The sequence below is a fragment of the Lonchura striata genome, chromosome 11 (assembly GCF_046129695.1).
Source record: "Lonchura striata isolate bLonStr1 chromosome 11, bLonStr1.mat, whole genome shotgun sequence".
Taxonomy (NCBI): domain Eukaryota; kingdom Metazoa; phylum Chordata; class Aves; order Passeriformes; family Estrildidae; genus Lonchura; species Lonchura striata.
Genome location: NC_134613.1, coordinates 11,492,585 through 11,507,988, shown reverse-complemented (window position 1 = coordinate 11,507,988; position 15,404 = coordinate 11,492,585). Strand labels below are relative to the sequence as shown.

Genomic DNA, 15,404 nt, shown 5'->3' with positions numbered 1-15,404 from the left:
ATGCTACATGTTATAAATATACCTGGCACTGCCACTTCAAACTAGAGTTTGGAAACAAGATCCATAAACTTCAGATTTTAAGGCTGACTGCAATTTATTGCAGTCATCCAGCCTGATTATGACAGTAGAGATTTCTACATAGAAAGACTAAAATCTATTCTGAGAACTTTCCACATTCTGACTTTCAAAAACTATTCTATGCTTGATGAGTGATTTCCAAACTTTTCTGTTGCCAGTCTTACTTTCAGGTTCATCACATTTTAACCTTTGAGAATGTCTGCTTTTTAAATTAGATTGCTTACAGTCTTTATTAGTGCATAAAGTCACAAACCCTGCTGTTAAAGCAAATGCTAATTGTTATGAAGTTGGTGCTTCACAAATATATTTGTGATCAGACAGTAAATTTACCTTCCTTTTAAATTTGTTTTCCTTGTAGAGGGGCCTAAACTTCATAACCTTCTGCTGGATTCCTACTGATTACTCACCTGTTTCTTCAATTTCTTTCTGAAAAATTCATATTTCCGCTTATAGTCCCTGGAGTAAGGCACAGCCTTTGGGGGGAGAAAGAAAAAAAAAGTCTCATGTGTCTTGTGAAAAACAGACAACCCATTTAAATTCTGAGATAACAGGAATACATGTTTTACTGAGTGCCAGGGGAAATTTCCAATTTATAAATGCAAGGAATGAAAAGCACTTCTGTATTCAGAACAGAACCACAGAACTTATGCAGTTCTTCCCCACCAGCTGATGTAACTGCCTGAGATCCCCGAGTGGCCCCGATCAAAGTGACCAAAATGCCTTTGGTGACGTCCATAACGCATCCATTTCCCTGCTGGATCATGAGAGACCTGGCTACAAACACCTCTGTTTTCCATGGACAGGGAAGGTTGTTTACATATGCAGGCTATTAATAAACACAGATATCAGCTGAACACTAAAACCCATCTATAATTATAATGCAAACCATCTTTGCAATTAGTTCTGGTAATTTCACACTTCAGATTAAGTATTGAGGCTGGATAATTATTTTTCAGTTGAAAATCAATTTAATTCCTCTTAAAGCCCTTTTTTTTTTGTTTTTCTTTTTTCTCGAATTTACTTAATGAACTGAGCTAGTGTGGACAAGAAATAAATAAAACTTCCTCACACACTACAGAGCCCTCCCCCCCCCGTCTATAAGAAAACTTTCTTACTACCATGGAAACTGCTTTTTCTTTCTGGCTTTTAAAGACCATTTCCCCAGAGAGCATTCTAAACAGTTTTTAAAAATAAACAAAAATGCTTTGTTCAGACACCCTGAAGGTTTCACTTTCTAGACCAACTAACTGATAAATGACAAGTTTATCTATCAACAGTATTTCTGAAAAACATGAAAATCTACATTAGGAAAGCTTACTGGTCCAGTTATTGCCACATTCTGCAGTCGAGGATCCTCCCATTGTGTTCTCTTTGTATCTGTGAGAAAATTTTAAATTAGTTCCATTAATTCAAATAATGTTCACAAATAAAGTGATGAGTAGGGAAGAATGCTACATTGTACATACTGTGGTTTATGAAGAATATCCTTCCATCAGTGTGAGTTCTCTCTTCCCACCCTGGCTGTAAAAAGACAATCTTATTACACATGTTTATTAGATTTTTATTACAAATTTCTGATCATATAGCGTGCATAGAACTCAACATGATCTGCAGTTATGGGCATTCCTCCCCCAACTACTGTCAGCACTGAAATTCAAAACAGTATTTTTTGTAGGAAAAAAGCAGGCTGCATTTTCTCATGTGCAAATTTCAATAATGTTAATTTAAATAGTTAAATTCTTTCATCTGCAAAACAAGTACAGAATGGTTTACTTACTGGTAATGGACCCAGGTCAACTGGATCTAGGGAAGTCTTTCTCCTCGGATGAGCAGAAATTTTCAGTCTTGGATCTTCCTTTGAAAAGAAAACAAGCAGCATATTAAAATCCCTTTGCTCTTTTGTTCGTAATTTTTTTGTCTTTATTATTTTGTCAAGAATATACCTAGTAACAGTTAGGTAATGGTTGCATATTCTGCAGCCAGAGGAATCCTTGTGGATTCTCAGTCCTCCAGTAATTTACAATGATCTTCTAATAACCTCTCACTTTATTTTATTTACATATAAATATAAATCCCTCATTCAACTCAATTTTTGTGTAATTGAGTCAAATCACTCCTTCCACATGATTTCTGACACATACTTTTTGGGTTTGGTGGGGTTGCTTGTTTTTTTGGTTGATAGGTTGGGGATTTTTGTGGGATCTAGGATGAAGGTCGTTGTGTTAAATGAGTTCTTTTCATCAACCTGGAGAAAAGAATACTCATTTTGAATGAATTTAATGCATTTCTCTTTCCCTTTCAACTGACAGTAACACTGACTTACTCTAGAGATGCTTAAGCCCATCTAATAGCACTGCCAAGTGGAGTGCAGTGCCCCTCTGTGGAACTGCAGCTGTACAGCTCCCTCATCCATATGGTACTTGCACCTGGTCGGCTTTTCTAAGCATTCACAGAAATTTGTGTTGTGCCTTGTGATAAAGTCAAGGTAATGGATTTCCTGTTGAAGGTATGTTTAAATAACTCATTTCTGTGAACAGCTCCTACAAACTACCAAGTTCTGCCATGTCATTTAGGAGGGCTTACATCTGAGAAGCAGATTCCTCTTTTCCTCCTTCTAAAGAGGAAAAAACTTCCTAAACCTTCAAGTACCAATATAATTAGCAAAAGTGATAATCTTCTACCCATGACAGGTTATAATTATAACTTAGCAAGTTATAATTAACTTGGTATTTTTATTACATATCACTCAGACTCACACAGAATATTCTGGGTTGGAAGGGACCCACAAGAATCATGGAGTCCATCTCCATGGTCTGTACAGGGACTGAATGCCCCATCTTGGCTTAATTAGAACCATGATCTAACCATGCTCCTGAACAGACACAGCAATCTTGTCACTAAAGAAACACACAGAAGTTTGCTGAAAGCAGCAAAGTTTTGACTCAAGAGGAACTACAATTTCAGTTCATGAGAAGAGTTTTCCATTACCCATGTTGTAGTTTTGGTATTGTGGTCAATAAAGAATGGTCTCCCATTGGGTGCATGTCGCACTTCCCAGCCTTTAGGGAGAAATCCTTGCTCCATTTCAGGCTGCTGCTGAGAAGACTGTTGTGATGAATCACTTGATGTCGCTTGTGGCTGTCTTCCTATAGGAATACTTTGTGCAGCTGACACCTGACTTGTTTCTGCAGCAATCTACAGTAAATGACCAAAAAACATCCCATCAAATCAAAGCCCTGTAAAGCAATCTTTTTTTCCATTAACCTGTATTTTTGACAGTTTCATAAAGCAAGTCCCAGACAGATTTCATGACATCAACCACACTGACTAAAAGTTACTGATTGTGCTGAAGGTTTACAGAAGCCTAACCTCCTAAAGTCAGCTACCACTCTCCAGAAGGGTGACTTGCTATAAACATCACTGTTGCTAACTGTCTGTGCAATCTCTCAGATATTTTATGTGATACTTCACAGTTTATGCCTTTCGCATGTTCTATTTCAAAGATGTCTCTCCACTTCTATCATACAACATGTTTTAAAAGTTCAGTAAATACAAACATCAGTAAATTGAAGACAGGCAGTACCTGTACAACTGGTTTTATCCAGGTAGTGGTTCTAGAATTGTGATCTATATAATACGACCTTCCTTTTTCATCCTGTCGTTCTTCCCAGCCTGGGGGTAATCCAGATGAAGTAGGCAGTAACTAAATATTAGTGGTAACAGACAAAAAACAATTAAAGAAACTATGAAACTTACTGTGAAAAGGTTTTCCTTTCAATTTAAAACAACAAAACTATATTCTAGAAGGTTCATTACTTTTATTAGCTGGATAAAATAGATAAGAAGTATTTAAGTAATTTTTGAATAGTATGAAGTAACAGATTTTTATTTATTTGTTTATACAAAATTCAAACTCCTCGCATTAAAAGATTTATTTATATACCTCCATTAGGTTGATCCAGCCTAGTACTTCTGGCTACGAGATCAGTTTGAAGTGTCACCATAAAAGCATAGTGGAATGTGGTATAGCTTTTAATCAGAAGTAAACAATTATAAGGCAAACCATTTGAAAAACGGAACTCATATCATCAGCGCAAGACTACTTCCTTCTGCAGGCTATGCATCAAGATAATGCTAAACAAAGTTGAAACGTGAAAATTTTAAAGCTCAATTAGACCCATAATTGCCATTTTGTCAGGACAGCTGCCGGGCAAGGAAGGCCAAGTCTCATTTGAAATGTCAGCAGCTAACACAGCTAAAAGCCTATGTTTTTTGAAAAATGACTTACCACTGGATGTGCAGGCTGCTCTTCAAGTCTGTATGTCTGCAGACTACCTCTTCTGCTGGAATGGTTCTTGAAGGAGTGGAGAGGAATGACACATTAGGTATTATTGCAGCTTTAAGGATGGCAGCAAACAGCCAACTATGGTTATCACACTTCAAGCTATTACAGTTTCCATCCTGACCAAAGTATTGTATTTCTTTTGAAACATGATTTAATATCATATTTTTTAAATTCTTGTTTTAACAGCTAGAAACATCAAATTCACAGAGTCTATTATAATCTTAGAATGATAGAGGCTTGTGAAAGTTTAAAATACTCTAGCAATATATGTTTTGGCATGTAAAACATTAATTACAAGTAGTTACAGTACAATTGAGTTTACAGTACAGAACTTTTTGTGTTGTCAGTAAGGTCTGCAACAGAGCAGAGCTAACACAACTTTCCAGAGAGTAAATTAGGTCAATAATGAAAAGGTATGAGAATCTGAGATAACCAATTTGAGAAGAGCTTTTAAATCCCTGGACTTTGCCTAAGTGACCACCTTCCTACCTACAGTCACATTTAGATCTCACTTGCTATTTAATTAGGCACCTGTATTTAATTTTGCTCTAGAATTTCCAAAACTATTTGAAGGATTTTCCCCTATCCACATACTACTGAAGTACTTCAAAGGAAAAGCATTATTAACTTCTAAAGTTTTTTTGGTGGTGGGGTGAGGTGTAATGCAGGTGAAAAAAGCCAAGACAGCCATTCTAGCTGACTGAAAATAATTTGAACATCTGCTTCTTTCTTTGCTCAGGCCACCCAAGCAAGCTGAAATAACAGTTTCTTTGCTATCCGCTGAATGCTGAACAGCAGAGATCAAGTGAAGTCTTGTTACTCTCACTTGACTGTTTCCAGCAACACCAGTGATACATTTGTACAAACTCAGATAAACATTGTCAATTCCAAATTTACGTTTGGAAGGGCATTCTTAACATCACACAAACTAATGATTATTTCAATATCAAAATCTAACAGACTAGATGGCCTGGGTCACCTCTAAAGGCTTTCCTCAATGGACAGTGGATTTCTCACTCACATATCAAGTTACAAGGCTGTTTGTGGAGCTCAGGTTTCACAGGACAGCTGAGCTTATTTAATTGCTTGCTACCACACCACCAAAAAGTCGAGTTTCACCCTGGCTACATGTTCCTGCTGTTTTCCCTCTGCTACTGTAGCATTTGTTAGACAACCTAGCATGCTGTTTCAGTTGCTCAAACTGCAAAAAAAGCAGAGCTGGGGAGAGTAGTTTTCTGCTGGGTTAGCAAGCTGAACAGCCTCATGCAGAGGTCCGGTAAGTTCCACAGCTGGCACAAGGGCAGTGGAACTCTATAGCAAGCTCCCCATTTTACTGCTAAGGAAGCAGCAGGTTTACACAACCCAATCATAAAACCTTATCCCACTATCCAGAATGAAACATGGTCAATCTTAGAACTTTTTGTAATTGGACAAGTAACTCCCATAGCACAACTTGCTTAGAAATAAGCTTTCAAGATACAGATAGATTTTTTTCACTCGTAGTTTTCAGCACTCTACTATTCTAGACTAAGAGGCAGATTTACAGACTGAAAAATAGCTCACACAAATCTCTTTTAACCTCAGGCAGAAATCCATATAAGCAAAGCAGGGAGGAAGAAAATGCTTGCTTAGATGAGATTCTACAGTAAAAAACTATTCTTAAAGTGTGTGTATTTCAGGTGAAATTAAAAATATCATTACTAAAAATTAAAAATAAATTTATTAAAATACTAAAAATTAAAAATATAATTAAAATATAATTCCTAAATAATGTATTTATGAATATCATTCAATCAGAACAAGTAGAAAATTAATTTACAGTGTTGGCTGTTGACTGGCCAGTAGCTGGACTTCCAGAGGTAGTAAGTCTGTTATTCAATTCTTCTGCAAGATGACTCTGTATATCACAGCTACTCTGCGAGAGAGGCATTTGAACATTCTGACTGCTGTACATTGTTGCCTCATCTTCAGTTATAATTTCCCAGCTCTTTAAAAGGAAAACAAAGGGAAAAATTTTTTAAAAAGTAGTTCCAGGTTCCAATTGTTTAAGACAAGCTTTTTGAGTATGCTAGATTAAAAAAATCACTTGCATTTCGGAAATATTTTCAGATGCATAGTTTTACCTCAGGGGAATCTCTGTTGTCTGTGTTCTCTGTATCCTCGGATATCTGTCGCCGATGAGTGAACACGTGCTGGGCCTCCAGCTGCACACTGCCAAGATCTGCCACAGCCACACTGTCCCTGGTGGGGCAGGGTGGGAGAAGTCAGCAAACAGCAGCCAGAGTTTATCTTTCAACAGTAAGCCAGGCTAACAGCAAAAACATACATCACAGTCATTTTGGCAGAAGAAAAAGAAACAGTCTGGACTACATAAATGAATGTAAACTGTTTAAGACTAATAAATTCATGTCAATGTGAAGTGTAAGCTGAAGAACCAGGCAGCATTCTGGGGTGGGGTAACCAAAAAAAATATAAGGTAAACAATTTAACAAAGTTCTTGATGGGATGAAAAAAACAGGCTGAAAACAGAAAAATTTAGTTTCCATACCTGTAGTTATCTCTTCAACTGCAACCAGTTTCTGTTTGAACACACACTTCCAGAGCACAGTACATTCAAAATGATCACTAGCCACTGACCACTGCATGAGGGCTTCTAAGTGAGGGACAGCTCTCTATTAATTTTGAACCTGTTCACTTTTTATTTCTCCTTGCTTTCAATGTAACTAGGGTGAATTACACTAGCTAATATAAGACTTGAATTTGCAGGCTAGAAGACTTACTGTGCAGTTGGTCTTTTCCACTGTGTTCTTCTGAATTCATGATTGACATAGTAGGTCCTGCCGAGGATGTCTTGTCTTTCTTCCCAGCCTGAAGGCAGTGGAGGAGATTCCTGCTGCTGCTGTTGTGGCTGGCTAGCAGCTTCTGGTTGGTCCAATATAATCCACCCAGGCTGAAAGACATAATATAACTACCTTTAATACTATCAAAGTTGGAAAACATCTTAATTTTTCAAGCCACTCCCCCTTTTAAGGTGTAGTTCATCTTAAGCCAGTAAATTTGACTCTGATTTTAGTGTGCTTATTCCTAAAAAAAGACAGGGCATATTATGCAGGCAGAAATATTATTTTTAACTCAAGATCCTTAAATATATTAGTACCAGAAGTTGTTAATTCCAGGAAAATAAACAGCATTCACAGAATACATTAAAAGCTTAAATATTGTCATTTCATACATATGCTGAGAGTATATGAGGCAGATGAACACACCCTTCTGTAACAAAGTTTAATAACAGCAAAGGTGGTAATGCTTTGGAATAGAATTAAGTCTGGAAAAGAAATCAATTAATCTACATTGAATGTGCTTAAAAAGATCACACATATATGGTAGGCAAGATCAAAATGTCCCTATGGGCTAGATAGAGTTGAAATTCTAAAACCAGAGAGATGTTAGTGTCTGTCTGGGGTCAAACAACATTAAACAGTACCTACAACAGAGACTTAACCACTTTAAATTGTATGCATGAAATACAAGCAATCACTTTTGACTGGTTTGTTTCTAAAACACTATTTATAGCTTAGTGATTACTAATATACATTTTTCAGCAATAAACACATTTTTCCCCACCTCTAATTCTTCAGCCTGTTCTGTGGTTTCTTCTTCAGACCCATTGTTTTTAGGTAAGTAAGTCATTTTTAATCTGAGGTGGCCTTTAACTCTTGATTTATGGCTGCAGAAGAGAAAATAAAACTATCTTATTGTGCACTTGTAAAACAAAATAGCTGAAAAAATCACAGCTACGGGATTATAATGTACATTAATTAAGTTCTATAATACCACTGAGGCTTCAGACTTCTGAATACATTAAGTATTTGAAATAATGCTGACTTTTAGTAGAACATCAGTATCTTAGAAATAGCTACTCAAATTTCTTTGATGGAAACAGAAAAACTTAGAAAATACATATGTAGTTACAACTAATTACATAAGAGCATTGTTTAGATATAAAAATCAGAATTTTCATGTGGTATTTACCTTCTTGGATGAAGAACAAAATCCTTAAATGTATATGGTCTCTCCATACTTGGATTTTCTGTCTGGAATTTTTTTCAAGAAAAATCTTTAACAATCACTTGAAATCAAAGAAAACTATCAGAAATTTAAAGTTGATTTCTTTAAAGGCCTTATAACATTTTAAAACTTAAATTACAGGTTCAGGTACAGTAACAGCAATACCAGCTTTAATCTTAGCAGTCAGACCAATACTCTGTTTCAAGAAAACAACAACTACCTTTCAGTGTCCATGCACATTACAGAACAAAACACTTGCTCTTGGAAAGGGTTTGCCATGGTTGATACCCTGTTTTTAAGAAAGTTTCTGATAAATCTGTTATTATCTGCTAATGTTTTGAGACTTCAGAAGAAAATTAAAAAGCTTATTTATTTTGATGTTCTTAATATTTCTTCACAACTGATTATCTGTCTTGCAAAAGGATTACAAGAAACGGAAAAAATTGACCAAAGCCACAGTAGCTCTATTTCCCACTTACCCTCTTTTTTGTATCTATTTATGTGAATAAAGAACAGTAAAAATAAATTTACAGACTTTAAGGAAATATTTAAAGACATGATAAATAATTACAATATCTTCTTGAGACTGTAAAACTATGGAAAAGCACTCCAGTATTGAAAAACAAGGTAACCTACACTGTTTTATAAATATCAGCACTGAAAATCTCAAATAGATCTACAAAATAAAACAAAGAGCCCACAGAGCAGGAGAATTTAATCACTTTATTACCAGCATTGTTAACTTCCTTAGATGACTAACAGAGTGCATATAGAAATATTTTTTTCCCTTTTGTAGTCTTAAAAATAAACAAAAAATACAAACCGGTAACTGATAAAGAGGAATATCCACTTGTCCAAGAAAATCATCTCGAGTCTACAGAAAACAAAAACAAACACCACAGAAAGTTGAAAGCTGCAAAGTGTTTTAAAAACATTGTCTCCCACACCCTGACAGCACACAAATGCTTTCTTAGAACCTGAAGGCACTTTTGAATTATAGGCAGTAATTGTTCTGTACAGAGCAAGCTCTCATTGACCCAACATGGAGAGCCTTGGACAGTTCTGCCTTTCTCAAAACAAAAATTGAGGGAGCTGGAGGTGGAGATTTAGGCTGTTTGCTAAATTATATAGGCTAATGTTAACAAAACAGGAGAGCTGCTCAGCATCAGGACTGAGACTGTCAGTATCTCCAGTAGAAACACTGTCCTAAAGGACCCTCCTCCTAGGAGCACCCAACATTTTCCATAAACCGAGGCAGCTGTTTAAAACAGACATGTATAAACATTTTTTTCTTTTCCAAATCATCCAACTACTGTCAAAGCTAACAAGAAGCAAAAGTAAGTATAATCTGTAGTAAGTGCTCTGGAAGTTCCAGCAATTCCAGTGATCCCAAGCTTGGCATGAAAATCTGTTAGAACTATGAAAAACTACCTTCTGTCTACACACATTGCAGGGTTTAATTTTATCAATGACCATACAAAAGATTTTACCTGACCTGGATGTCTGGACTGTCCAGCTGGGACCAGACTATGAACTCAGCAACTGCCACACCAGGACAGGGACTGACAAAACACAGCAATTCAAGTATGGCTGCACGCCTGAATTTTCATCATGGATTTTTGTTTGCCAGAGAAATTACAATTTAAGTAATCTACACAGGTAATTTCAGTATTCACCAATAATCACCAACAGCAGTACTTGACTTCTTGCTGGATTACTGGAGCATGTGCTACATTGCTTCAATTAATTAATGATTTGGAAACCTTTGTGAACCTCCACAAAAGCAAATGTATTATAAGGGTCATTTAACATGAAGACCTGTCAGTGCCTGTGGAATAAACTCAGGCCAGCATGGAATTTTTTTGAGGTATTTATAAGCTTAAGCTTGAACCACCCCCCACACCCCCCCCCCACTAAAACAAGACCACACTTCTTTGCACAAACCGAGTAAGAAGCTGTAAAAATCTTCAACTCTGTGGCTCATGCAACCTCTGAAATTCTAGGCTTCCTGATTTTTCTAGCTAACAAAAAAATTGGTGCCTATTCTTTCTAAATCTGTTGTTGCATTTATTCAAACTAATCACCCCAGAATTTTAATGTTTACCCATAAAACTTTTCACCACAAGGCTCTTCAGCTTGCTAAAATCTACTTCCTTCACCTCAAGGCAAAACCATGTGTTCCAATTTTCTTCTGGAAAACTTAGTTCCATTTTCAATTCAAATGTTTTACAGCCTTAAAACTCCAGCCCAATCCTATCCATTTTTTGGTCCCTCTGATATTAAAGTATAGGTATTTCTTGAAGCAGTTCTTTTTGGCTTAGTAATTATTTTTGCCTTAGCTCTGTTGTCCTAAGTTCAACCATTTAGTGTTTAAATCATACATGTATTTGGAGAATCAGTGTCTCACATGGGTCTCTAATTTTTACACCTTCAAAAAGCACAACTAGATTGTCATGGGTGGTAAAAACCAGAAATTTGGAGACACATCACTTCAAATTCAGTTTGCAGCATGGATGAAATGTTCTGATCTGAAGGGAACAAAAATGAAGATATATACAAAACATCCAGTTTTAATCCACAAACTCATTTGAGATAGAAAGCTACAACAGGTTTCATACCTGTGGAGGCTTCCCTGAACTACAGAAGGAAAACTTTCTGTGTTATTATGGACCACAGGATTAAGGAAAAAAATATATATCATTTTTGCCTATGAGGCTTTTTTTTTTTTTTTTTAATGGCATGGCACATACCTTAGGCATGTTAAAAGGCTTAGTATTTGTAAAGTTCTTGGCAATCTTCAAGTGGAACATGCCTTCCAAATAAATTATTGGAATGTGGGACAAAAGTTTGCTCTATTTTAGAAACCCTCAGAACATTGTGTTTGTTACCAGCATAATTTAAGTATGGGCTCCTGTTATTCACTTTATTATTCTGCTGTCTCTCCTCCTATTTTTAGCACAGTTAGCCTCAATAACCAAGTCTTTAACAGTACTTTCTCCTCCAGCCAGAAAGCACAACCCTGAGTGGAGATTTTTGTTGACCTCCAAACAACTACCACATAAATCAGATAGCAGGAATGATCTCCAGCAATGTGCTCCCCCATGACAAGCTGAATAACTGCCTGCCAAGAGGTGCCAAAGCAGCTTCGCACACAGAACAACTAAATGCCAGCAGAGCTGAAACTGTTTGGATCTCTGCTTCATCTGAGCAGGCAATACACACAAGTGGGTCAGTTGTTCTTGTCAGCTTCTAATTTCTTAACAGCCAGAGAACTCAAACATTCTGCTTGGCATAAACCTCAATTAATGATATACTGCACTAACAGAGAGGCCTTGTATTTTACTGATTCACTGGTTTAGTCTATAGAAAGTTATTAAAAACAGGTGAGGACAGACAGCTGCTGTACACAACTCATTTGAAGAGCTCCAGTGCAGTGCCAAAGCATTCAAAGAAAAGCACCAAAAAACAGTAATTCTGTTCAAAACGCATTTTCATCTATTTTATGAATATATGCTTACTAAGTTTTAGGTTTTGGACTTTTTTTTTCTGCAATTCCCATCAGAATTGCAGAAATCTAGAAGTAGATTTTAAACTGACACGCTTATCTGAGTTCCGCAATTAACTGCAGTGCTAAGAGCGTATCCCAAAATTTATCAGGTTTGAAAATGGGTCACTGAATTTAATGCCTTTCTTAATTGCTGGATTCACCACACAGCCTTTTGAAATAGTTCTTGTATAAGACCAGGGTGCTGAAATAACAAGAAATTTCTCTACCAATTTTTGTGACAAATGTTTGGTGGTATTAATGCATTAATTAGAATCCAAGCATATTCCCAGTCTTTTTCTGAATAAACAGGCAGCTAGTTGTGCAAAGGTTGGTCTTTGCACAGAAATCCACAGCTGTATGGCAAAGCAAGAAAGTATACAGCTTTTATTGAAGGGAACATAAGTATCAATTCAAATTGAAAAAATAAACAGTGATCTGGATTATCGCTGCTTAAGAAAACATGAGCTCAATAGATGCCTTATAAAACCAACATTCTTCTTGCTTAAACACCCAAACATCAACATTAGTTACAAGCTTGATGAGGATGAAAACAAACTTTCCTGAGCTACACTAGCAAATTCAAGTATTTTTCTTTTCATACTGCGCTGATTGTATTATTTGGTTCTCTTAAACTCTAAATTGAAAAAAGTGAGCATTTTTTTCTTCCATAAAATACTGCCAGCATATGCTATTCACCATGAAAAAGTTAGTTTTGAAAAAACAAGATTCAATTATGACATTAGGATTGTACCAAATTCACAGATTCCACAAGTAATGTTTTCTCTATCTTGCAATGCAATAAATACTTGATTGCATGGAATTCATTACAGTCCCAGTCTCCAGTATTTTTAAGGGGGATCTGTGGATTGTGAGGAGAATTTTTTTTAATGACACGTAGGCATTTGTATTGCTATCTATGACACAGCGATATAAGACCGTATCAGCATTTTCAAAAGGGAGAATACATACTGTTAGGCCAAGGGTTATTACACAACACGTGTTTCTGCAGCACCTTCAGCCCTGCTGACTGTTTCAACAGCAAGGTGTCAGCACAACATGCCTCAGCAGTTTTACCATCTGCTTAACAGAGAGCATTTAGAAATGACACTGAGGTCATTTTCACTAATTCTCTCTCACTTCCAAAGATATCTTCAGACAACTGCTTATCTGAAGACCAGAGTAAAAGTAACATCTGTTTCTCCATTTATAGCTTACACATTTTATATGGCACCAAAATCTTACCACTTCCTTAGATGTTCATATTGAGTTTACAGCACTTTTACAACAACATTCATAGAACATAAACAGAGAACACTAAGTTATTAATGCATTGATTTTATTCATCAGGACTTGGAGTCCCTTTGCTTTGATGTATGCATGTGCCAAATGAGCTACCCTATAACAAGCAGGTATATTACATTTTATGAAAAGTCAAAACCAATCCAGACTCGTCCTCCGGTGTTAAATCTGCCGATATTCACCACAAAAACTTTAGAAAACAGTATCAAATATTTAATTAGGTACTATTTCAACAAGTCATTCCTGACATCAAGTTAGTTAGCTTCATAACAGTATAAAAACATAAAATGCTTTCATCTGTTTGTGAAAGCTTTTTTTGCCATATCTTAATACTTCAAAGAAAGTGTGAAAAACAAACTCTTGTAGTAACAATTCCAGGCACACTTTCATCTTTACAGTGTTAAATGGAGAACCACTTAACACTATAAAGCTTAAAACACAGAAATGTAAAACTCTATGAAATGGCAAAACTGCAGGTGTAATTTGCTCCCAGAAGTAACAACAGATAAACTAGATATTGCAGATGTTTACTACAATGGCTAATTAACACATTCAGCTGAAGGACTTAATCAACTTTTTGCTTTTCAGAGCAAGAGGGAAGAAATAGAATTAAAAATAAGACAAACTACTTTTTCCCAAATTATGCTTCCCCAAAACTGGAGCATGATGCAGACATACTCCAGTTTTTTCCAGAAAACTGGACCATGTCTGCATCATGGTCTCACTCCCATGAAGTTCACTTGATCCAGTTCAGGATCACACAGAAACAAAGTCAGGCTGAACCTAGAAGCTGCTTTTCAGCCTTAAATTAAATCAGTTGGCCAGGGCTCTACAGGTATCTGGCCGCTTCTTAGAGAACGAGCCTAAAGCAGTGTTGGAGCAGGCTGTATGGCCTCACCCTGTTCCAAAGTCATTCCAGCTGTTTTCAAAAGCATTCCTAAGTCTACTGTTGATGCAAATGCAGCATCAGCGCTAACCCAGGACTGCCCTGTGCCTGGGCACCAGCACACAGCTAGGGCCCCTGCCAGCCACACCACAGCTCCCCACACTCAGCTGCAGTCCTCAGCCACTGCTGAACAGGAGTCTCAAGCCCCACCTATCGACCTCCCCCAGCCCCACGCCTAAACCTCTTGCTGCCAGGTGTAAGGGGAGATACAGGACCCAGCTAGAGCAGAACTCCGTGGCTGGGTTTGTTTTGAGGTCTGCTGTGCTCAAGCTATAAATCCCACCTGTCCAAAACCAGTCTGTATGAACTGACTTTGGACGCCTCAACCTCTAATGACAAAAGGTGACCACAACACAAATAATCCAACCACAATCACTTTTCCAACAAAACAGTATTACAATGTATTTCAGACAAGCTCAACAACACTACCAAAGTTATATTACACTTCCCAACATAGTTTTATTTGCCTATGATTTGTCAGATGCTAACCACTTCAGATTTCTCATTAATAAGCTAAATATTTGTCCCAAAACAAACTTAGTAGAAACAATAATTAGTAGAATAACTGGCTAATGTAGAAACTATTGAAAAATAAGTAATGTTCATAATAAATTCTGGAATTCCTTTTCCTTCAAAGAGCCCTTGTACTTTGATGTTACAGAAGAAGCCATCTCCCTTATGCTAGGAAAATCACTGATTGCCAGAGAAATAACCAGGTCTGAAAGAATCCAGTTCTGCGTTTCTTACCACATTCCTCTTACTGAGTAGCTGAACTGTCTCATTTGCATTTTAATACACCCTAACTTCAATGACTCCAAGTCTGTATGTGATTTCAGCCAGGAACTTGCTGATGTCCTTCTTAAATTCTGTTTGCTTATGTTACAGTTGATACAGCTGAAAGCAGCCCAAGGTCTCAAACAATAATTGCAGCTATTTGTAGACTTCTCACTTTATTGTAAACTATCATGACAGAAAAAAAGAATGATGCACTCTCTTGAAACAGATTATTATAAACCCATAAATTAACAGTGTAATGAGCTACAAACATTTTGCTGGCCGCATTCCCGAATCAGCATGTTCTGTTTGTCACAGGGAATAAGGAAAAAAGTACACTTGAAACA

General features: G+C 36.8%; 1 protein-coding gene across 2 annotated transcripts in view; it reads right to left on the bottom strand.

Annotated features, from left to right (window-relative positions):
• Positions 1-15,404, bottom strand: part of NEDD4 (NEDD4 E3 ubiquitin protein ligase) — a 51,587-nt gene that overhangs the window by 10,423 nt on the left and 25,760 nt on the right. For both annotated transcript variants that reach the window (XM_021537405.2, XM_021537404.3), the window contains 13 exons: positions 9,315-9,365; positions 8,456-8,517; positions 8,048-8,150; positions 7,204-7,373; positions 6,547-6,664; positions 6,243-6,410; positions 4,367-4,432; positions 3,662-3,781; positions 3,067-3,273; positions 1,856-1,933; positions 1,545-1,599; positions 1,397-1,455; positions 486-551 (listed from right to left, as the gene is read on the bottom strand). In XM_021537405.2, coding sequence (XP_021393080.2) covers positions 486-551; positions 1,397-1,455; positions 1,545-1,599; positions 1,856-1,933; positions 3,067-3,273; positions 3,662-3,781; positions 4,367-4,432; positions 6,243-6,410; positions 6,547-6,664; positions 7,204-7,373; positions 8,048-8,150; positions 8,456-8,517; positions 9,315-9,365 — 1,323 coding nt within the window. The remainder of the gene's footprint in view (positions 1-485; positions 552-1,396; positions 1,456-1,544; positions 1,600-1,855; positions 1,934-3,066; positions 3,274-3,661; positions 3,782-4,366; positions 4,433-6,242; positions 6,411-6,546; positions 6,665-7,203; positions 7,374-8,047; positions 8,151-8,455; positions 8,518-9,314; positions 9,366-15,404) is intronic.